Genomic DNA, 24,743 nt, shown 5'->3' with positions numbered 1-24,743 from the left:
CTCCAAAAATAACACTTTTTGCTGGAAAACAGCTAAAAACATACAATACAACCCTTTATACATATTGTGTAAATGAATAAAATGCATAAAAAATAAAATGCACTCCAGGCTTATGAGAAAATATGATGATTTCCATTAAAAGAGGGGAACCACATAATTACTGAAGGAACATAACGCTTGACATTAAGATTTTTAAAGTTCTGGTCAAAGCTGCTCTTAACTGATCCAGGATCATATTTTTCATCCTAGCGACAAAAACCTCTATCCATGCAGGTTGAGCCAAGCATACTATGGTATTTCATTCATATTCAGGCATTTTAGAGTCTTTGATCCATTCCATATTTATTTATATATGCAGACTCACGTCAAACCTGTGAATCCACCAACAAACTGCATCGTAATTCACTGTCTAGGTTTCTCTGAATATATGTGATCACTCTATTGTCTGCATTGGTGTCTAGTGCTCTCTATATGTCTTAGTCTTATCTATATCCTTTTTTTTTCTGCTGCTACCATGACCCACTTTCCCCACTGAGATGATTAAAATTTCATCTAAATTTAACTAATCTAATAAAGAGCTGCAACCGTGATGCTGAGTGGTATTAAGTGGCGAGTGACGCTGAGAAACTTTTGTCACCGAGAGGAAAAGGCTAAATGGACGGAACACACGCGGCGCTGTGCTGTGCTGTGCTGTGCTGCTGTGGCTGGAAAACAACGGCTGGCCCTCGTGTGTGTGTGTGTGTGCCTGAGCACCACAAGCCAGGTAACGCTCATGAAACAGGAAAAAAAAAAAAAAAAAAAAAAGACGTGAATGAAGCTTCTGTCTCTAATAAAACCGACGCTGAGATCAGATGACTTCCAGCATGTCTTGACTAATGGATCGTGACATCTACCATCCACCTGTCATGACGCTACACAGGTTTGAGCAAATTTGCCGGTGTGGAGTGTTTTCAGTGACAATCATTTGGAGCTGACATGTTCATTGGAGTGTTGAAGAGCTAATATAGCCCCGAGACGGCTGCTCTCAACTATCTCAAAGTATTAAATCAACGTGGATGGATGTAGATTTATGTAAACACTGGCACGGTGTTGAGGCGCACTCTCATATTTAAATCTACCCTCCTGATTTTGCTGTGTGTTGAATAACACAGCGTTACCTCTCCAGGTATATGTGAACACCTCACTCTTTTCATCGCAGTTGGCAGAGCTGTCTGCTATCACATAATTAAATAAGATTTGTATCATCACAGAGAATAATTCTGTGTGGGCCGATACGGAATGTTGCAACAGCCAACTTTCCCCTTTTACACCATCCCACTCACACGGCAATTGAGAAACTGGCAGAGCTGCATATACAAAAATGTGGTGTGGGTGTGAAGATGTCCACGGTTGAGTGGCCAAACAGCGTCTGCAAATGCAACCCACTCAAACAGCCGATTGCAAAACTACTTATCAATACATGTCCATAGGCATTAGTGACACATGGAACTGATTTAGCATCGGCGTTTAGTCAGATTTACATATGTGGTGAAAAATCACGTGTGGACAGCAGTCGGCCAACATTCACAGCGCTGGCAGCGGACGCCTTAATGTGCAGTCCTCATCTGTCGTCGTGCGTTGAACACTGGTGCAACCACAGTTGGCAAAATGACTTTCAGATGAAGCCGAGGATATCTCCAGATATTGTTTTCCGCAAGAGCTATCCATGTGAACAAATGGATGGAAAGACCTTCCAGTGGAGTTTTTAGCTCTCTGAGAACACTGATGTTGATATCAGCCCATGTCGTAATGCAATATATGTGTATATGTATGTATGTGGAGTTCCCTACATTTTGTTAACCAAGACTATGACTAAAAGTATTCACCAGCCACCCTTTTTACTGGATGAACACAAGATGAAAACGAAACAAAAGTGAACCTTTGTGCATAAAAACTATGATTACATATAATGACATTTTCATCACACAGTACAAGAAGATGGAATGAGGAATGTCAATCAATCACAAACACAGTTTGAGGAATTTACACAGGAAAAAATGTGAAAATTAATCAAGTAGAATGAGACTCAAACTTAGTTTTCATCAAATAAAACAATGATGGTGTTCATCAACTAACACCAGACTAAAACCAACAAAATTTAAATGATTAAAACCTGACTAAAAGTAAAAGTAAAATGCACTACAATATGTTGACAATACATGACTATGCATGTAACATTTCTCAGGTTTAGTTTCATGTTTGTTCATATGTTTCCATATAAGAGGAAGGTGTTTTTGCCACGTCTTGGGCCTCAGTTAGCCTTCAACTGTAGATTTATATGCCAATTTGACTTTCCTGAATGGGAACATTTGTGTTTACTGCTGATTTGATTGGACCAATTTACTAACTAGACCTGTGCCAGTGCTGAACAATTCTCCATCTTACACCCAAGGACATCATTCCTGTCACTTCACTACGACAATAAATGGATTTATTCACCCTGCAGATGCACCATTATGATTGGGAATTGAGACTCCCTTTCCATTTGTTTCATAGTTACGGCTAAAATGATAATCATCTGCTGGTGGAGAAATGGAGATCCCACACCCAGATCACCGCCGACATGTAATCAATTGCTGTGTTGGCTCAATAGGGAGATCTGGCTGTTACATTTCATGGAAATTCATACATAATATTTGGAGATATCCTGCTGACAAACAAAACAGCGGTGAAAACAGAATGTCCTTGGCTGAGGTAATTAAGAACTAATTTCCTTTTGAACTCCGTGGAAAAACACTGCCAGAGCTGCACTTCACAAACCTGCAGCTCGGCTTCAGATGCTTGATGGTTTGAAGTTTCATGGCAATTTGTGGCGGGCAGCAGGGTGGCCTGGTGATTAGAGCGCCTGACCAGAAGTGTCCTTGAGCAAAACACCGAAACCCTCCTAGCACCAGGTGCACTATTTTGTAGCTGATCTTGACTTAGCTGGAGGGATGCGAGTGAGTGGGGGCAAATTTCCCTTCTGGCATCAATAAAGTAACACACACATCCTAAAATGAAATGCAAAAAAGGCTGGGAAGAGAACCCGAAAATAAGATATTAGGAGCGTGGCGGTGTTTATGGCTCTGACTCATCTAGAAGCCTGTGCGCAGTTTGAATTTTTGACTACAAACTAAAAAAAGACCGCCTAAGTACTTATAATCCAAGTATGTTTTGCCCGCCTGAAAGTAGTGACCGCACACACACACACAGGCACACACACACACACAGCAGACGCTCATTTGATGCGACTGAAAATAGCCTCAAATTAACACTTACAGTCTGTTCTTCAACTTGGTAGTCACTCTGTCATTTCAACTCCAAAGTAATGAGTGCAAAGGAAAAATGGAGCTGGGTCACTGCAAAGACATCCACAGCCCTTTGTACATTGAAATTAGATTAGGATAGTATATTGGACCAGCTTAGGTCGGTGGTTTTCAATGTGGGGTCCAGGGTCCTCCAGATGGTCCTTAGAAAAATGAGGGAACATTCAGTTTCACTATAATTCGACTGACTAGAAATTACTGCAGCAAAAAAAAAAAAAAAAAAAAAAAAAGGAAAAATGCATGAGTGATTATTATAATCCCTCATCGGCATTCAAGCATGACATCTAAAATGCACAAGAAATATATTATAATGTTTAATAATTAGATAGTTTTCTTGTATTTTTTGTGGTTGCAATAGTTTCTTTTCTTTTCTTTCTTTTTTTTTTTTTTGGGTGCCAATTTGCTAATCACATTTTTTCCCCAATGTTTTTGAAAGAAACAGTGAATTTGATCAGGTTTCAAATTGAATTCACCACAAATGAAAATATCACATCGTAATATTCACATCAGGGTATACTTGGAGAAATCACTACAAATGGGGGTTGGTGGCTTAATGATCTGCAGGTTGAAACACGTGTATTCACATTAGCAGGTGCGGGAATGTTTCCGGGCCCTGCTCTCCGCTGGTCAGGAAGTGTGGCTAACCCGAGCTAAAGTGACACCAACTCATAACAAGTCAGGCTAGAAGGCGGCGGCTCACGTAATCGTGCGGGGCCTCGGCCCTGTGATGAGGACGCCGCGGCGGGCTCGCTCCCCGACTCGACACATTGATCTGCCGCACGCCGGCCGCCGCCGCCGCCGCTCAGTTGCGTGCTGCCCGTGTTGTTCAAGGCATTATGGGATGTTGTAGCGAGGGAGCAGAGGGCTGATGGAAGACAGTCGCAATCGCCTTCTCCTCATTAGATGCAGGACTGACTGTGCTCATTAGGCCGGCAGCAGGGCGATGGGGCTCCAGTCTCCAGAGGTGACCAAAGGTGCTTACACAGACCCTCCAAGTTCCAGTAATGATGCCCCAGACCTGTCACTCTTGTCACTAGACTGACACGACCTTTTTATGGTTCAGCCGCCGGAAAAAAAAAAAAAAATCCTAATTTCACTGGATGAGGCAAGACAAATCCTGTTTTGCCCCGAAACCTGAAAATCTGCCCGGTTTTGTGTCAGCATTCACTGTGAAACTTTCAAAGTTGTTGATTTGTCTTTTCCACCAGTGTTTTCCACAACCGGCGCCCGTGCAGCGATTGCGCTCGGCGATTTACGCGATCCTGTTTAATCTACCCACAAAAGGAGAGGCCTCGCTATTAAACCGGCGCAACACAAACCCCGAAGAGTGCAAAGCGGCTGAATAGATGTCTGGAAGCAATCTATGAGAGACGCCTGATCAATGGCCTGAAAATGAAATGGAAGATGAAAAGATGTCTTTGAAAAGGGAACTTGTTTGAAGGTGTGTGTTTTTTTTTTTCTCCACCAACTTCCATTTTTAACCTCAATCATTTGAACACAACAAATATGACACGGGGTAAAACGCTAAGCGCGGCCTTATTCCACTGATGTCAAGTGGAACTCTCGTGTTTGTGTGCGCGATGAATGTGGTTGTACATTTATGTCCGCGAGGTATTTATGATTAAATGCGACAACAGGTATTTTAAAGCAGATTAATAAGATGGAATACAAGGTGCTGCAGTTTAAGGATTTTTTTTTTTATCCCCCTTTACTAATAACAAAATCCACCACTGTAGTCCTACATTGCATTAAGTGCTGCTGCCTTATAAACTGCTGTGGTCAGATCCAGTTCTCACAGGGGCCTTTCCAAACAAAGCCTGATTGTAATGGGCCACAAGAAGTGCCAATTTATACCCACACAAGCCCAAATGAGAGAGAGCTACAGCAAAGACATACATTAATCCTAGCCAGATTGGGGACTGTATGAATTATGCTAAGAACCTTATCTGTTATTTCCCCTGATCTCCCGCTGAGTGAATTGATTGCGTTTTGGTCTTAATCCGCAGCATGCCATGCATCTTGGGAGACAACCAGGGAGCCATCTTGAATAAATAGAATTTGGACTTGACAAAAGCCACCTCCAGCTGAGCAATGAGAAAGCATCCTCTTCCCACTGCACATCCCCTGCCACGCCAAATGACATTATCAAATAGCCCGCTACGGCTTACATGAAATTGTTGTATGGATTTCGGTGCCCTCGGTTCAGCCCCGCTTTTTTCACACTCTAGGAATATCATTTGTATACACAGTGACACACATGAGGATGGATAAGCCCCATTTTTTCGAAAACACCCTCTGCTGCAGCGGTCCTCAAGTACATCTCCGTGCAACCGGAGAGCGGATTTTAATGAGATTAATTAGTTTGCTTATGAGTGATGGTTCTCCACCAATTACCTGGGCGATAATATCGTTTCCCTCCCAACCCTGGATGTCGCGCTCTGCGGAGCGGTGCCAGCCTTCTGCCTGACTGCGAGGCTGCTGCTGCGGGAAATGATTAATCATCTCATCACCTTCCCCCCAAAGATAATATGACAATAAAGACAAAAGCCTCTCATCAGCGGCGGGCGTTTAAAAGCAAGAATCGCTTCCTAAAGGCCGACTCCAGAATTCAATAAGGCGAGGCGGGTTCGAGCATCACAGGCGACAAGATTTCCCGATCTTGTAACGCCGCGCCAAAGAGATGCGGCTGGAGGTCGAGTCCTTTTCGATGAAGTGTTACTGGCATTTGGCAGACTATCAGAGATTCTTTGACAGGAGAAATGCAGGCAGCGCCATTTTTTTTTTTTCCAATTCTGAAGGCGAGCGGGGGGTCCAGCCTCCCTTGTGTCTATTTCCTTTTCCTTGGCAAAGGTCGGAGAGGGTCACAGACACAGAGGGATCGCAGTGGAGAGAATGGCAGCCAGGAATCAAGCCACCTCTCCACACAGCGGGGACTCATCCACGGATTGGAGAGCTGGCGGCTGCATGCGGTGCGCTGTGCAGGCTTTTATTGGCCATCCTCCATCACACCTGTCACACAGGATCGGGTTTGTAGAGGCGCACTCTTCAGCTGGCCAAAGTAGATTATGAGGGGCAGGCGAGGATGAAATGGAATAACCAATGGAATGGCACCTAGTATAACAACATGCTGTCTGAGGGCAAATAATGGTTTAATTATGAATGTGTGTTTGAACTGATGTGTTGCTGTGGACATTTGCATCGTGCAGCCCACCGTGTGTTTCACCTCCTGGGTCACTTGGAAGGAAGCTTCCTATTTAGGTGAAATCTTAAGGAAATATGAAATGGTTCCTTTGCTACGTAGGATATTCATAAGACTGCACGGTAAGCCAGAAACATCAGTTCCATAACTTAGTGAGCATAGCCACTCCCAGAGGTAGCCAAATTTAGTGTTAGATAGGTAGCTGTGAGGTAGATAATGTTACTGTTATGTCTTTTTATTTTTCATTCTAGGCGCTATTACCATGGAAATCAGAGACACATTATGTAACATTACCCTGCTAGGTTGTCTAAATTCTTGCACAGAATAATTACTGTCATTAGTGAAGCCTGTGTTTACCCTGCTATTTCATGTCAAAATGGCTGCTGTGAAAAATGTCTATTGGCTCCAAATCAGGAACATTCCTAACTTGGAACGAGCATGACAAGAAACGAGAAACAAGACAGACCCTTTGTAAAAGAACATTAAGGAATTTGATTTTTTTTTTTTTTTTGTCTCTATCTTTTATGCATCATGCTTATTGCTGTGGTGTGTCTGCACTGGAGTGTGGATACCCAACGGGACTGGAGGGGTTGGGCCGGGCTCGCGCAAAAATTTAGAAATGATGTACGGGTTTGGGTCAGGTTCAGTCACGTCAGCGTTAGTGTAAAATAAATAAACAGGCAACCTCCTGTGCAGTGCTGGAGTTTACGTGCTGACACTGAAGGCAACACGTAGGCTATGTCAGGTGGTAAACGTGACCTAGTGATGGAGGACGAACCAAATCAGGTTGGGCTCGGTTACCAGACTCTAAAGCTTGGCTTGGGTTCGGGCACATGTGCAGCCCTATCTGCACTCTAGTCTGCACCGCACTTCCCAGAGATCACCTGTCAATCAAACAGTGTGGGCGGGACTGTGACGTCTTCCTCCTGGGATTTACTGTTAGTGGGGTTTGAATTTCTGTGGGTGGCGCTCTTTTCTTTGTTTGCTCAGCCGTGGTGGCCGTCACTGCTCGTGTTAACTACCCACTTCTTCTTCTGGTTATAACAAACCACTGCTGCTGTTGGAAAGTGCATCATTTCTGTGCAGCAAAGCATTTTTCCCAGGACATTTTTCTTTTTTTGTAAGTCAATGTAAAGGCTCTCATGAGCTCGAGTTAATATTGTAACTTCCAAAGAATTCCCAAATGGAAAATATATGTGTATATATATGTGTCACATATTATTATATTAAGTTTGTTACCATGACTTAGTGTGAATAAATCTGATTATTTTGGCTATGTTTTTTGTCCAGCTAATTTCAGCAGTGTGTGTGGAAATCAGCAAAGTCTTGGCCTTTGTTTGTGTATCATGTGTGCCAGCGCGCACTGCGTCGCTATGCAAGCTGTCAAAATGTCTGTGGACCAACAGCACCGAGGCAGAGACACTGATTGAACTTGACGGAGAGAGCGATTTGGATTCTGATCTCATGCCGACTAAAGAAAGGGGACAGACAGAGAGCAAACACACAAACTTCCACCGCCGCCCTTCCTTGTTTGAGCCAATCTTTATTATTGTCATCATCGGCGCTGGTAATGTTTTTCCTCTGGGCTGATAGGGTGTCCAACGCAAACAGTGTCACGCGGCTGCAGCGCTGCTCTTTACCCAGCAGACCCTCTGGGAAGAACATGAGACGGCTTCATCTGGGCACCGGCTCATTATGGCTCCGTCTTCCCAATACACACACCTACACACACACACACACACACACGCCACTTCCTCTCTCTTCCATGCACACTTTCTTTCTGTCAAGCACACACAGTTTTCTGTTTGTGTATCCAATACACACATGCTGCTACAAGCAGTACACTTTCTCTCACACACATTTCATTCCCTGTGCCACACTCACGCCACTTTCTTGCTCTCACACCCTCTCTATTACACACACACACACACACACACACACACACACACACCTTTTGGGTGTAATAAACCAGCAGATCAGAGTCATTGGCTGCTGACAGGGACTGACACTGAAACCCGCTGTTGTTGGAAGGCTGCCTGGGAGATGTTCATTACTCACAAAGCTTGTCGGTTTGGACAGGAGAGGGACAACGGCCTTATTAAGTGGAGACCTGGAGCAGCCGTGGGGGAAATACACCCACACACACACACACCCGAGCTCAGACAAAGTTTCAAATTGTGGCTTTAACCCAGCAGTGTGACAGACTGACAGAAGTTGTGGCTGCCAGATACATCTCAAACTTTCCAGCTACGTCTGAATTTGCTGAGGTTGGAGTTTGACGCGACTGACGGACAGACAAAGCATGACACGGCGACATCTGCAGCGTCAACCCGGAGACTGAAATCTCGACGCTGAGAGGGGAAGTGAAGTTTTGCTGCGGAGGAATGTGACGGCCTCATTTTCACAGGAGCCTGCTGGTATTGATTGGAGTTTCTGATGTCTGTCTGGCTCATTGTATAACTCGCACAAGAAGTGATTCAATATTCTCGACATTGCTGAACCTGAAGCCTTGTTTCCATAGTAACTCTGCTCTCTGTCTCTCTAAACAGAGCCCTCCAGACTGACTTTAGCTCTATTCAGATCATCAAGCACAGTTGAAGAGGAGGCAGATGCGTGGACATGGACAATAATGTTTCTGACTGGAGGCGATGGAACGATTTGCTAGCTTGTCAGAACAACCAAAGTCTTGCTGTGTTTACAGTCCGCGCCGTGGTTTAAGCATCAATGACTCCCGCTGCAAATCTATCACAGACCACAAAATGAAACGGCAAACGAAAACAGGTTCTTACTTCAGTTGTGAATGTTCATCTGTCTTCCAAATGTTAGGGGGGGGGGACGACGTACAAGGCATCAGTTGTTGAGGGCGCCAACGAGGACACTCGGTCGTGTTTTTCCGCCGAATAACTTTAATCACACCCTGCATCTTTCATCTGCTACTTTTCACCAAGTTTGCACAATCTTAAAATAGCAGCGTCTCTCTAAACAACATGCTCCATTTCAGCCTTGAGCAAAAGGGGGCCCGTCATAAATCAAAACTGCCGCACTTGTGACGGTTCGGGGACGAGCAGGGGAGTTGGCTGAATTTGCATTTGATGCAGTCGCCGCCGTTTTGGCCAAATCTCCGCTGCTGCAGAGGCCCTGCAACGGCAGACACAATCGGGTGACTTCCAGCAGGACTTCGCTGGTATCGCTGTTGTGCAGGGTTGTAAGGAAGACGCAGCACGAGCAGGGCTCTTTAAGCGACATTAATTCAGAAGAGATCCTTTTATCCTATTCTTTCTGGGGAAAATGGCATTGGTTATGTTAACGCGTTTAGTGCGAGTTTTGTCACTGAAGAACCATGATGCATCAACTCCCACACTGATCCAGCTCATGCACATATCAAGCAAACACCTCTGTGATGTCCTAGAGGACGTATATATAACAGGGATGATTCAACACCTTTATTAAGGAAAATTTTTTATACAGCTTTCAAAAACAGCGGCGCATCCACAATAGTAAATCTTTTATGCCTTTGTGTGGTTCTTGAGTGAGAAACCCATTTCATTTCTTGATTAAGAATCTGGTGATATCTGATGCAACCTTGGAGGCTTGCTGACTTCTCTTCATCTGGCTCCGTTCTTTGGCTTGCTGCGCTGTTCTCTGTGAAGAAAAATGGAACGTGATGTAAGAGGTTAAATCTGCAGTCTGCGCTGAAAAGAAAAGTGGGATCAATATATTGAGCATCTCTAGATGAAAGTGTCTGGGCAACGGCATAAACATCCAAAGCCCCCCCCACCCCATTGGAATGCGCGGTTCTTTATATCAGTTTATATACGTCAACGTATAAAGAGTTTTGTTCCGTGAAGAGACAGCAACCCTGGAAAAAAACTGACAGGGACTCTGAGAAAATGTTTGCTGGCTTGAAAGTAAAGCACATTACGGGTTATATTGAGGCCTTTGCTCACAAATCAGTTCTGATTTGTAAAGACAGAACCATATGAAATATTGACTGAGGAAAATCACGAAAGTAACCTTTTTTCAAGACAGATATATATATATAGCCTTTTGGAATGAATGCTATATATCTGTATGACATATAGCCACATTGTATGATCTCATTACTGGCAATAAACAGCTTTGTGAGAGAGGGTGAAACTTTTGATCTATGTGTCTGAGCATGTGTAACAGTATTAGCACAAAATATGATCCCCAAAATGAGTTTCTTTTTATTTCGGGGTTTAGGGTTAGGTCCACACGCTGTGGATCTTGAATGTTACACACTTCTTTTAAAGCCTGTGACTTTGAAGGTGGTGCTGTGGTCATTATTGGTGCGGTGATGGATGCTGTGGGGTGTGGACGTACAGCTCTGTGGCAGACGGTGCAGAGTGTCTGCAGGTTGTCGAGCGAACACTGTCCTCCTCCGCTGTAGACCGGCCGGATGTGGTCGACCTGCCAAAAATCCCCTTCTGCTGGGACCCGGATCATCTCATTCAGCTAGACACAAACACAAACACACAAATACAATACTGAGCATTTTAGGAGCAACACCACTAGCCCTGGATATTTTCTTATTATATCATAAATTTACATAAGCTATAATTACACTGCCCTCCCAAACCATCAATCTATGCTAAACTTAATTTTTTTAACTGATGTGACATCTTTAGTGAAGCTCAGTCTGCCTCCGATCCTCCAGCAACCTAAATTGTGATTTTATGGCGCCATCGCGCACGCCCACACACACACACATACGCCAACGCAGGCACGCAAATCAGTCAAATTAAACTAATTTTCGCACAGCAGGAGCACTTCTGCAGTGCGCTTATTCACAATAAAACACAATAAAATCAAATAAGCCTAAGCCCCGTGAAGTATGCATGACAGCAAGGCACATAAATAAAAGAAACCCAGAACATGGGAAGAAAGAAAAGACACAAAACTATGTAAACAGAGAAGGTCTCTGCTCTCAAATGCTGGAAATGCAAGCCTTTTCTATTGCATTCATTCGGGTGGTTGTGAACCTAATAAGTAGATACTTGGAAGTATGCCTGACAAAGATACACTCAAAGAAGTGAAAAACAAACAGGAAAAAAACATGCTCGCAGAAGACATAGTCTTAAATTCCCATCCAAATCTTGAATTTTGATTGCTGGTGGCTATGTGAATTTACACACCATATCCTGTTTACAACTTGGATAATCCCTTCTCCAAACTATAAGAGAGGATAATGTTCCCAGGATCAACATGTTATGCCTTTATCATTGGTTTTTGCAGACTGCAGAAGCTCGGTTTTGCATAATATATTACATTAAACTAATTACAAAGCTGGAATTAGCAGCAAACTTCCAGAAACATTGATGTTATTCCTATTACTGAACGCTTATTTCTGTTTTGACTGTTAAAGAGAGCTAACAGCAGGGCTGACTATGAAATTACGTTTTTGTCAAAAGGGTAGAGAGACATGCAGTTATACCTAGAGTGGCCATTTCCCCAGCCCCATAAAGAAGGGCACTGTATATGGAAACTCCCTAACCGTGAATACAACTTCAGCTGCTCAACACAGAAATGCCACACTGAAATGATCACAGAGCGCCCCTGCCATGTCAAATGCTATGTCACAAAATCAGTTAATCCCAACACAACACAGGAATGCAATGTGAGCGAATGATTCTTCAGCAGAAAGTGCAATATGTCAACCCTTAGAAAGAGAGACCAAGAGGAACAGAGAGAGAGAGACAGAAAGAGGCTGAGCACCATAACAAGCCAAGAAAACAGGGATACCACAGCAGCAAATCTGACAAAGCTGTCAGAATCCAAAGGCATACCATCCTACTCACACTTACCCAATATATCGATGGTACATAGGATACGGAATATATATTTATATAAACCATGATCCATTACATCAGTGGTTAAATTATAGAGAAGCTGTAAAAATAGGAAAGCAAAAAAACTGTCTGAACTATAGTCTAATGACCCCTGAGATTTAACAGGTGACCCCTGTGCAGGGTCATGATCCATATGTTGAGACCCACTGCACTACATCATGTGCCTGTGCATCCCTCAATACGCCCCAAACTGACTGAATTATTTCAATCTAACTTCACAAACACTACAGAGTAACACTAACTCACTGCCATGTACTGTAAATAAACCCATGTTTGCAGATGACACAGTGCTAATTAAAACAAGTCGATACAGCTACCTGGAAAATCAATGCCAGCTCTGAGGAACCTGCACTCGCACTGTTTTGTCTGTGCTTGTTGGTGCTAGCATGACACTCGATAGCACCTTTGCCCCTGCTGCCCACCTCTACACCACACCTGCAAAAACGTGTAAAACCCTTTGTGCCCTTGGTGATAGATCCAATTTCCTTGAACCACTTGGGGTTAAATGACTGTTGGGGCATTTTGAAAAGGTGCAGAGCTGCTGATCAGCCAAAGCTAAGGGAAGAAGGCAATGGCCTGCAGGTCTGTGGGTCACAGTGGAATCAGTCATGCTGAGGTTTGATAGGTGTGTCATAAACTGGTGTGCAGTTGATGACCGATGAAATGTAAGGATGCATTCTGTTACACCAAGTAAGACAGTAATGTAAAGAAATTGAGCCAGGTGCTGGTCACAGAGCTCAAAAAACCACGTCTGGTCTAGTTTCATTGCTAGATAAATGACTTGTAGGAGAGCAAAAACATTTTTTCTGTGTGGCTACATGCGAACTGCAAATGGATGATTAAAGGTTCATATAAATGGACACATGCAACTATATCCATCAAAAGCTTAATGTTAGGCTATTATCTCTTCGTAGAACCTTTATTGCCTTGGCCTGTTTCACATGTGGCTCCAATGTCTACAAATTGTAAAATTTTAAGAATTACTATCATTATAATACAAAATATTTGAGACACAAGTTTACTGTAATCATGACGTCTTTTCAAGGTAAATCCACGTGACAGCCAATATTCTTTATTATTTTCCCTTATTAAATCTACACCAATCACAAAGGAGGAGGTGCGGATGAAGAAGTAGATCAGATTTGGGGATTTTTAAGCTTTGAGATAATTACGATGTAGATTGTGCAAAAGGGGCTGCAAGTCAATATCGGGACAAGCATCGCGACTGAGTTAGCTTTACCCTGCCAGTACCTGCATGGCCCCTGTGTGTCTATATAAAACCAGATTACCAAGCTCCAGTGGAGCAGAAAACTGAAAGGGAACACTGTGACCTGGAAATTGTACCAATAGGTGTGTTCTAGTAGCTTGTTGGTGAAGAAAGAAAGAAAGAAAGAAAGAAAGAAAGAAAGAAAGAAAAAGATGAAATTGACAAAAGAAAAGAGCAAACAAGTGGAATAAAGGAAGAAGATTGAGACAATTAAAGTGGGTGATACAGCAAGATACAGAGAGACAAAGCAAGAAAGTGTGAGTGAGTGAGACACAAAGATAGAGAGAGAAAAAGAGAGAGGGAGAGAGGAGAGGAGAGAGGAGAGGAGAGAGAGAGAGAGAGAGAGTGAGAGAAAGAGAGACAGAGAGAGAGAGAGAGAGAGAGAGAGAGAGAGAGAGAGAGTGAGAGAAAGAGAGACAGAGAGAGAGAGAGAGAGAGAGAGAGAGAGAGAGAGAGAGAGAGACCCCGTGGGAAAAGTTCAGGGCCAAAAATCCATTTTCCCTCTTGGAGTGTTACTCTGCCGTCATTAAGCGGCGAGCTGGAATGGATCCCAACAGATTTAAAGAACAGGCCCGTTCAGAGGGGCAGGGTTCACGTCTCCACGGTGCACACACACACACGACCTCAAGACACACCAAAACACACACACACACACACACACACACACACACACACAAAATGCTGCAATAACCACACCACACAGAGAATGAAACAAAACAAACGAATACACCAAAATACCCCAATACACATACATGCCAAAAGACCCCTAGACAAAGTCCCTGAATTACTAGTCTTCAAAGTCGGGTTTGGGGACCCAAAGGGTCCTTGAGGGGCTCACAGAGGGTCCTTAAGAAAGAGGAATTGAGTCATTTCACTTTAGTTTAATTCAGCTAAAATTGTTAGAAAGGAGAACATGTAGAAGGGATCATACTCACATTCTCTGGTTTAATCTCACCATGATTTGTGTTCAAGTATGACATTGAAACAATTTCAATGTCAGCAAACTCAGTAGACTTTGTTCAAAAGCATGGGAAAATGGTGATTAGCATGTTAGTCAAAAAATATCTCAAAAAACAAGGAAAAAAAACACAACAAAATTAGCAAAAAGCAACCAGAGAATCAGCAAAACAGAAACACCAAATTAAAAAAAAAAGACAGAAATAATAATAAAAACTGAATCAATGCCAGATTTCTTGGATTTAAATGCTTGTGAAAGGTGTCTGAACACAGCCTGAACATTTAACACTGAACACAAAGCTAAACAATTCTTTATATCAAAATCACTTCAGATGGAGGTCTGCTGCTTATTAAAAGTTAACTTGGAAGTCCAGAGCATGCAAACACACACACACACACACACACACACTGCAATACAAATTCCAAAACAGCAGAAAGCGTTACACACCAAAATATGCCATTACACACCAGCTAAGACTACACCAAACTACGTCAACAGACACCCAAGCCCCGCCAATGCACACACATACAAAATAAAAAAAACACCATTACACATGGACACATACCAAAAGAGCCCCCCCCCCAAACACCTAACACACACCAGAGCCCCCAGTATGAACCAGTTACTGAGCCCATAATCTTGGGGCTCCTTTACGGCTGCTGCGTCTTATCACAAGGCTGAGTTTGTTTCCTCCAAAGCCCGGCGCATCGATCGGCGAAGCGCTGGCGCTGCTGCCGACGGCGCTGGGGTGGTGTGGAGGGTACGTGTGTGCGTGGTGGGGGGTGGAGGGTGGTTGGGGGCTGAGGCTTTGCAGGATAACATCCAACCAAATCAAACAGGCTTACTGGTCGAGGCCTGGCACCGGGAGAAGAAAAAGAAAAATCAATGGGCCCAGCAATCCATTTACTGGGAGCTGGCCCCTTGGAGTGTAGATCTACCTCTGTGTGTGTGTGTGTGCGTGTGTATGTGTGTGTATGTGTATGAGTGTGCATATATGTGTGGGTGGGGATGGAGAGTACAGAGCGCCCTGATTTTTGCACTCACGCAAATACACACACACACACACACACACTTACAAAATGACTGTTCGGAGAGTGATATAACAGCTGACCTGGAAAGCATGCACCCCCTCGAGTTTTTGTGTGCATTATGGCATTTTCTATTAAATTCTAATTCTAGTGAAGTAATTATGTACTTATGATGTGCTGATGGTGCTAGGGGTGTTAATTCACTTAAACCCTAAGCCTGTGGCAAAGGCTCTGCATCTAATATCATTTGCCTCTCAAAACTTCAGCACCCACTTGTTTCAACTAAATCTCCAGAGACACGCGGAACAACTGTTGACAGACAAGATGTTATTTAATGATAAAATATTAGAGATACTGACATATTCGACACATTAGATCAGGCATACATGAGCATCTTAGAGGAAACTTGTCCTGAATGCTTCAGTGATACAGGTGGATGATATATGTGTATATTTATGTAGATAATATATCAATAACATGATGTAGATATCATATCACATCATAATATTGTGATATGGCATCAGTCTTTTCCAGGGTTTAAAGGATGCATTTTCTGAACTTACTAGACTGTTCATGCTGTACTATTGTTTGCCTCCACCTGCTTGGTCATCACATCCACATTACTAATGACTCATTCATTCATTCATTTTCCAAGCCTCTTCTCCTCGCAAGGGTTGCAGGGGGTGCTGGAGCCTATCCCAGCGCTCATTGGGCAGAAGGCAGGGGAACACCCGGGACAGGATGCCGGTCCATCACAGGGCAGACGGACAAACAAGCACATTCACGCACACGTTCACACCTAGAGGCAATTTAGTATCCCCAATTCCCTATCTTTGGACTATGGGAAGAAACCGGAGCTTCCAGAGGAAACCCACACAGACACGGGGAGAACATGCAAACTCCACACTAAGGATAAATGAGTGACCCTTTGTGGTGTCTGACCTGTTTGAGTGGCAGCTGGGTGAGCCACGTGTTCTCCAGTATCTCCTTGCGCTGGGAGGGCGGGGCGTCGCGCACCCTCAGGAAGAGCCGGTGGGCGTCCAGGCCGCAGTTCTGGCAAACGCCCTTCTCCACCTCCAGCACCCGCGAGCGCATGTAGCCCTGGCTGGAGCGCAGCTGGAACTCGTCCTGGCACCTGACAGCAGGGAAATACATTAAAAAAAAAAAAAAAAAAAAAAAAAAAAAAACATCTGGACTGGAGCGGGTTATGAGGTTGATGAGAGCAGATTCTGCACAGTCACATGGGGCCCTTCACAACCATAAGTTCATTTGAATGTGTGGATCCGCTGCCTTCATTTCCTCTGGAGAATGAGGTTAACTTATGCTACCTGGCTAGCTAATGTTAGCAAATGGACTGCAACCAAACATACAGGAGCTTATTACAAAGTGCCTACATGCATTGAAGCACTGGTTATTACACACAATGCTTTGCTATGAAATGAGTTTGCGCTGTCTTAAAATTTAGTAACTTAGATTTTACTACATATATTGCATGGCAGCCGTCTAAATTAGTAAAATGGAATAAACTGAACATGAGGGACAATAGATTATGTAAGAAGTTGCTCATGAGGGGCGTACAGATGAGTGGCTCTCGAGCACAGCATATTCACATCTTATTTCAGAGATCAAGGTGTGAGGAAATGTGCATCTTGAAAGAAAAAGTCAATACTAATTCAGTCAAGGATGCCATTTTCCCGCAGTTTAAAGAAAAACAGGCCAGTGAGATGAGGAGTAAGCCAAAACGCAGGATATACGGCTCAATTAAAAATGAGTTCAGGAAATTCAATGCATTTTGTTTTGTTTTGTCCTCTGCTTATTATGTCCTTGTCCTTTATTGTGATTTGAGGAAGTGTTTGTGTAAGAAGATTAATAGGGAAGATCTTGATTACTTTTCAGTGGGAGACTTTGAAATAACTGAAAGATGTTTGAAAAGGAAACATTAGCCACTGCAGAATATTTTGATAAAGCGTGGTCACTAAGAAAATATATAATGTCTGATAGTATTTTAAATTTGTGTTATTATGTTACATGGCCAGGGAGTCTGTGTTGTATATTGCTATATTTGAGTGTCATGTAATCTAATGTGTGTTGGGCCGTTTAAATGGTATGACACCATAAATAAACTAAGATAAATAGGCAAGAAGTGTATTCTTCCACCATGTGATGTAACTGTCATCCTTGCAGAGATTGGCGGGTCACCATTTCATTCCTCTCTATAAAAATTAATAAATAAAAATCCTTTATTTTTGGACAGAGGAACCTTGTGACTCAAGTGTGTAGTTTTAATAGCACAGAGAGAGAGAACATTGTGACTTTTCATCCCTACAGGGTCCTGACGTCCTCAGAAGAAACTGTAAAAAAAAAAAAAAAAGGCCTGCAACACAGAGATTAAGGTCTTATGAAGGTCTAACAAGACCATTAAATCACAAAAGTTACTGACTGATCTGAGAATGCCAATGTCTTTTTTTCTTCTCCGTCTTCAAAAAACAGAATTCTTTTGACATCATACACCGCTTGGCAGACACACCGTTAGACAGTAAAGCAATGTAAAGCTGTAGATAGTAAATATAGCAAAGAAAAGCTAGTAAAACAATGAGGTGAAGTCAACATTATGTATTGTCATGCGTTATTGGTATTGTTCTCCATGGAAACTCTCAATTCAGCTTCTTAAAGCCCTGAGTATGATTGAATTTACTTAGGTGCCAGATGGGTGGGCTTTGGCACGTAGGACAGTGAGTTCCAGAAACTTTAGGCAGCCACTGCTATTTGAAAGTTAATTTAATATACTTTTCTCTGACTGACAACCTACCTAAGACTGCCTGCATTGTCCTGATGCAGTAAACCCCACCCATCTGGTGCTCCAAGCAGGGTAAAACAAACACTAAGATTTATATGCATCTGCTATTTGACACAAGTCTACTGGGAATGAACACAGTTATTTCCATACTCCTCACAACTTTTTGTGCAACTCACAAACTTTCCAAAGACCTGTAAATTCTCAGTTCATTTAGCAGACTTTTCTATAGCAGTGCATGAATCCAGTCCATTGTAACTGATGCATACCTGCAGCTGCAGAAGCTGCTCTGTTTAACCCAGTTTGTGTTTGTATAGATGCACGACACACACCATATACCCGGAGCTGCTATTTGTGTCCACTATTGTGTCCTACATACTTGTGGCTGCAGAACCGGGTGTCCCAGGGCCCACCGGTGGTAGAGCAGGCCTTCTGGCAGGAGAGACACAGAGGGACACCCTGGCTGTCCACAGCCTGCAGGTAGCCCAACTCAGATGACGGCTGCTCTGGGACCTCGGAAGGTCGCCCCTCCTCTGCTTTAGGGGAGTCCTTGTCCTGCCTAGAGAGAGGACAAGAGAAAGACAGAGCCAATCAATTATATTTACCTTTGGCATTCACCCATGACACCACTGGAGTCAGGGGCTGCGTTCATTCTAATGCTGCCCTGTGTTTACGGTTACTATAAGACGCTCAGGAGACAAGCATCCAAACACTTAAGGCAGCAGGGGTGACTGAGGGGTTTGAAAGATCGCCCTATAACTGGAAGCTCATGGGTTTGATCCTCTATAACTCCAGATCTCTTAAAGTGTCCTGGAGCAAGAAACAACCCCCAGCTCCAGGTTTTTGTGTCTGACCTTGTGCTCCGACCTCACGGTGGAGGAGGGCGGTGAAAACCACAAATCACCCCCAGGGCGATCAATCAGGGAGGACTGCAAATGGCATGTAAATTGAAAAGAAAAGGGTGAAAAAAACATCATATTATTTTGGAAAGCACCTGACATGTAAAAGCGTTCATCAGGGATACAGGACTGCATGCGCTGAAACACAAAAATGGCCACTTCACAGGCAACAGATTGATCAGACATTAATATTTAAATGACTCTGCTGACTTTTTGGGAGTCAAGGCCATTGGCCAACATAGCCAATGTGTGATGATAGGATTGTCAGTATAATCATCTCACAGTGTCCAGCAGATACTTCTGTCAGCTAGATCATATCGTATGCTTAAGCCTTGGCATGCATACAGATGTCATTTTGGAGAAGCTAATAGGAGAAGCACAGTCTTGCTGATGTTTCATGCAACACTCCAGGACACACAATTTGAAATGTTCACCATTCTTTTAGTAATTTCTGTTTTCAGCTCAACACATCTGCACAGTTCTCAAGCGAAATGTGACACACTTAACAGGCCTTACGACTTGTTTCAATAGAATAGAAATATAATTGCCTTTTTATTCTGTAGCAGCCAAAGGACTTCGGCAAAGACCATTCAACTCCATTCAAGTTCTGTGGCTCGGACACATTTATTCACCCTTAGTGCACCAAACTGCACAGCCAAGTTGCTCTGACCCACTTGATCTACAGCAATCTCTAAGCCCAGGAGACCAGATTCAATGTAAAGCTGAGTTCATTCAACATCAGCAGAATAGCAAATACAATTCAATATATATTCATCCAATAGGAAAATCTGTGCCTGCTGCGAATACTGCAGTTACAGGGCTGAGGGACATATGGCTGCAGTGCGTGTATGAAATGTGTATGTGCTCGGTGTGTATGCAGGGTAGGCCTCTGCACAAAATTGCATGTATGTATGTGTGTGTGCGTGCCTGTCCTTTTGGCAAAGGACGGTGAGTTTGGGCATTTGCCACGGTGTCCCACCAGGGTGCTAGAGCCACGCTGGGGGGGACAGATGGACTAAATTCTCCTCTCTGTCCCCATGGTTCACAACACAGAGAGAAAGAGAGAGAGAGAGAGGAACAGAGCCAGAAAGAGATAGAGATACAGAGAGATTTAATCATTGAAATGGAAAAAAAAACCCTAAAATAAAGGAGAACCATCTAAAAAAAAAAACTGTTCGCTGCTTCAAAGTTGAGAGGATACCAAAAATTGGAAGTACCAAGAGACCAATGCTGTGCCAACAGCATCTATGTGCTTGAAAGAGAGACAGAAATAGACTTTTTACTAGTGTGCCCAAACTTGGCACGGTGAAGCATATTATGCGACATCAGAAAAATGTTATTCAAATTTTACATTCCTCTTTGTGATACATGGAGCTTGTTGGTGACTATTGCTATACATATCAGCCTGGAGAAAATCTTATTCAAATCAATTTTAAGTATCACACTAAAATGTATTTTTCAGTATATTTGCGCTACTAATATGTATACGACTTCAAATAAATTTAAAATGATGTGCACTAGTCGACTTTGCATGTTGGCAGCTCCAAATGGCAGCAAGAGGTAACAGTTTGGAAAATGAAATTCATGACCCAGAAATCATGTGCCGTGACACAGCACGCTCATGTTTACCAACCTGACTGTCAAGTGTTTCTTTAAGGAAACTGAAGGGAGGAGCGAAGCAAAAGATCTAAAATTGGTGAGTCCAACTTCCTCTGAAGGAAGCTCTCTTCACTGCTGTTTCGGAGACGATTTGTATTTCACTCAGTATTTCATAATTTGTCACTTCTTGTGGGTGATGAAGATTCCCTGCCAGTGCCTGTACTAGATAACAGCGTTTTACTCAGACAAACAGGACAAATCTACAGCATCTCAATTAAAAGGGATCAGATGCTCTTCTCTCATGTTGCACTTCCTTGTAATTTAAACTGATTAGACAAGTGTGTTTTAACAAGGAAATCTTGCCTTGTGAAGCTTTAACATTTGTAATATTTAACAGACTTAATGCATTATGTATAGATTTGCTAAAATACTTCATGGTCTATTATGAAGACATTTTCATATGTATGCAACATGTCACAGGGGCAGTTGTTTGTGTATGTGTGTTCGCTGGAGGTTTCCATAGTGATATTCTCTGCATGTGGTGAGCAGGCCCCTGCATCTCACCCAGTGGCTTGTATTATGGTCTGTACTAACAGTGCTAACACACTCAGTGGGTTTTTCAGCCTCTCCCACAAGGCACATACAGATCTCCATGGAGACAACTGAGGGAGGGAGAATGAAAATGCACTCACTCCCGACAAAAAAGAATTCCTGTGAAAGTCCAGCCGCCTTTATCTTCGAGTGCTCTGACCTTGTCATGTAAAACCACGATAATGATAAGACATTTTTACATCCATCAACACATCCACCCATCTGTCCAGCTTCAGGGTGTCTGCAAGGTTCATCAACTTACATCTAAGACTAAGACATCCCCAATGTAAGTGCATAGCTATCAACACATAACTCTGTGTGATTAGACTGGACTGAATAGACATTAAAGTGGACCCTCAACCACTGGCTCTCTATTGGCTTGATGCATATTGTGGGAATGCAAATAGTGGGAGAAGGGGGTTTGTACATTTTGGTCTGAGGGTGGCGCAAGACGAAAGGCCATGAGGTCACCCAAGCTGACAGGATTCATCCTCTGGGGAGTATAAGCGTGTGCATTTCATGGCAATGACATAGAAACTGAGATATCAAAGTTGACATTTTGAGCTGAGAGGGCACTGGAGGAAAGGTGAGAGTGACAGCAAAATTGATAAGGTTCATGCCCTGGAAACATGGCTGGGTGATATGGACAAAATCAAATATCATGATATTTTTTGCTGAATATATTGCTATTGATCATCGATATTGTGGCAACATTGTGTTCACTAATGTGGATTTAATGACCGAGCAGGTACTGGCAAATAACAGAACAGCTACAAGAGTCGATTAAACTTTTTAAATTAAACTGCAAGACAATTGCATCTTCTTACAGTAATGCAGCCTAAAAAAGACACTGACATATCATGATACTGCAATAACCAAAATCCCTGACGATATTTGGTCTTATATCACAATATTGATATGATATCAATATATTGCCTAATGCTATCTGGGAAGCATGAGTATGTTCAGCAAACAATTGGGCAATGAGTCCATTACATTATGTTGTGTACAAGCCAAAATTTTGCCTGATGGTGGCGCTAGAGGAAAGGTCTTAGGGTCAACATAATTAGGAGGAATCTTCCTTTCGGGAGCGTATGATTGCACTTCTTAAATTTTGTGATATTTTGCGTGCAAGGTTAGCATTAGAAGAAAGGTCATGTGGACACCAAAACAGACAGAGTTCATCCTCTGAGGAGCATGAATGTGCTCAACAAATTTCATGGCAATCAGCCCAACAGATTTTGCCTTGGAGTAAAGTGTTGAACAGACGGACAGACCAACACGGTCATCTTTACGCTCTGCCTGCCAGCAAGGCAAAAACATGCAAGAAATCACACTACTTTCACAACATCTAAAACTAACTTAAGGACTGTAAAATTGCACTGAAGGCGTTAAAGAGGCTGATGACACCTAATATAATAACATAATATAATTTAAGACCTTTTGAGAATTCCAGAACCACCCTCAGACACCCTTTGCACTTTCCGGTCATATCAATCTATTGATCCGCCCTCCCACCAACCCTGGTTCAACCCTCCCATCCGCCCCCCTGTCCTACCTCTCTGGAGCAGGTGGTGTTAGTGAAGATGCAGACCTCCTTTTGCTGAAGAAGTTCTCCTTGGTGACCAGCCGGACGCTGCCTCCCTCGTTCTGGGCCTTAGTGAGGGAGGCCAGAGCCACCTCGTCTCTGTCGAGGTACCTGGGAGGATGCGAGGCAGAGCGAGAGAGAGAGAGAGAGAGAGAGAAAAGTGAGGGAAAGGGAAGACTTGTGAGCTTTATTTAACTAGCAAAGGGAACTGAATCTCATCTACAGTGACAGTATGGGGGAACTGCTGAAGGGGGGCAGTGGATTGCATTGATAAACCCTCGCTATGTTAGTCGTACTAGGTGAGGTTGGTCATTTGATTTTGTCCTTGCGTAATGGTAATTTTAGGAAGTCTTCAAGTAAGTAAAGTATTTTACTGGTGGACTGTGATAATACAGGGACTCGCCTGTGTGAATGTAACACATAGCGTCGCCCACAGTACAGCAAAACTGGCAAAACTCTCTGCGAGTGGTTCCAAATGCAGCAGCTCATGCACTCTTTTCCACATTTTTTTAAATAAATTTTGTTGGCACCAAACACTGCTTCAAGGGAGAGTTTACCCAAACATGAAAAATTCTGGTGAAGTTAATACAGCAATGTAACACACAGCACACTAGCTGGTACAGCTTCATTTCAATATTTTATAAAATAACTAAATGGAAAGTGAATGACTATAGATATAAAAAAAAAAAAAAAAAAAAAAACTTAAAATGAGTCCAAACAATAAAATCCACATATTCTGAAGCAAAACCACTGCACTGTAGGTCTAAAAGTCTAGTTTACCTCATTATCTCCTAGATTTTCCTCAACTGTTCTGCACCGCAACAATACAGTAGGAAGTATATGCTGCCATTAAATGCTGTTGGGATTCAGGGAACATTATAATTGCTGTTGGAACACAATTGAGCAACTTGATAAAGTGGTAAATACAAATGGAAAAGGTGAAGCTAAAAAAAAAAAAAAAAAACACTTCAAGGTACTTTGAGACCTTAAAATTGGCAGAATGAACAGACAGGTGTGATGGCACAGGTGATCAAACCCAAGTCCTCCAGTTGAGAAACAACCTTGCAACCCACTAAAGGCTCTTCGTCTGTACGTGGGTGAGAGTGCACGAGGTGCAGTTCAGAGACACATCTAGTAAACACAAAACAACACAAAACACCACAAAACACTGAAAACACAGAAGAAACTGGGACACAGAAATCCTCCCAGTGAAACGACATCGCATTGTTACATTTGTATTTTCAAACTGAATCTGTAAGATGCTTTTCTATCCGGCCCAAGTTTGTTTGATCATTCGATTATGTTCTGAAGCCACCTCCTGCCAGAAAGTAGGACAATACGACCAATGAGCAAGTTTGACCACACACCACATTGTTGAGATTTAGGAGGTGTGCTCCTCTATGTCTACCCATAAAATCCATCTCTGTGTAGTTCCGCAGAGATGTTTACGTTCATTTTCAAAGTACAATTCCAGGTTAAGCCATCCTGACGCACTACTGGAACAGTTCCAAGCAACTTTTTCATCCAGTTCCTCTGAATGACTTGTCTTTTTTCTTTAGCCCAACAGTAAGAACTGGGGAGTTTGGTCAAATTTTTGCCTCTCTGG

The 24,743-nt window shown here is 42.9% G+C and overlaps 1 protein-coding gene across 2 annotated transcripts in view; it reads right to left on the bottom strand.

The window, feature by feature from the left end:
* Positions 1-9,969: 9,969 nt before the first annotated feature.
* The window catches only part of zranb3 (zinc finger, RAN-binding domain containing 3), an 83,810-nt gene continuing 69,036 nt past the window's right edge, over positions 9,970-24,743 (bottom strand). For both annotated transcript variants that reach the window (XM_030073652.1, XM_030073643.1), the window contains exons 18-22: positions 23,108-23,248; positions 18,840-19,019; positions 16,609-16,801; positions 10,888-11,019; positions 9,970-10,185 (exon numbers count right to left, since the gene is read on the bottom strand). In XM_030073652.1, coding sequence (XP_029929512.1) covers positions 10,087-10,185; positions 10,888-11,019; positions 16,609-16,801; positions 18,840-19,019; positions 23,108-23,248 — 745 coding nt within the window. In that variant the 3' untranslated portion in view covers positions 9,970-10,086. The remainder of the gene's footprint in view (positions 10,186-10,887; positions 11,020-16,608; positions 16,802-18,839; positions 19,020-23,107; positions 23,249-24,743) is intronic.

The sequence above is a fragment of the Myripristis murdjan genome, chromosome 2, assembly GCF_902150065.1.
Source record: "Myripristis murdjan chromosome 2, fMyrMur1.1, whole genome shotgun sequence".
Lineage (NCBI taxonomy): Eukaryota > Metazoa > Chordata > Actinopteri > Holocentriformes > Holocentridae > Myripristis > Myripristis murdjan.
The sequence above is the reverse complement of the archived record's forward strand: the minus strand, read 5'-3'. Positions and strand labels throughout refer to the sequence as shown.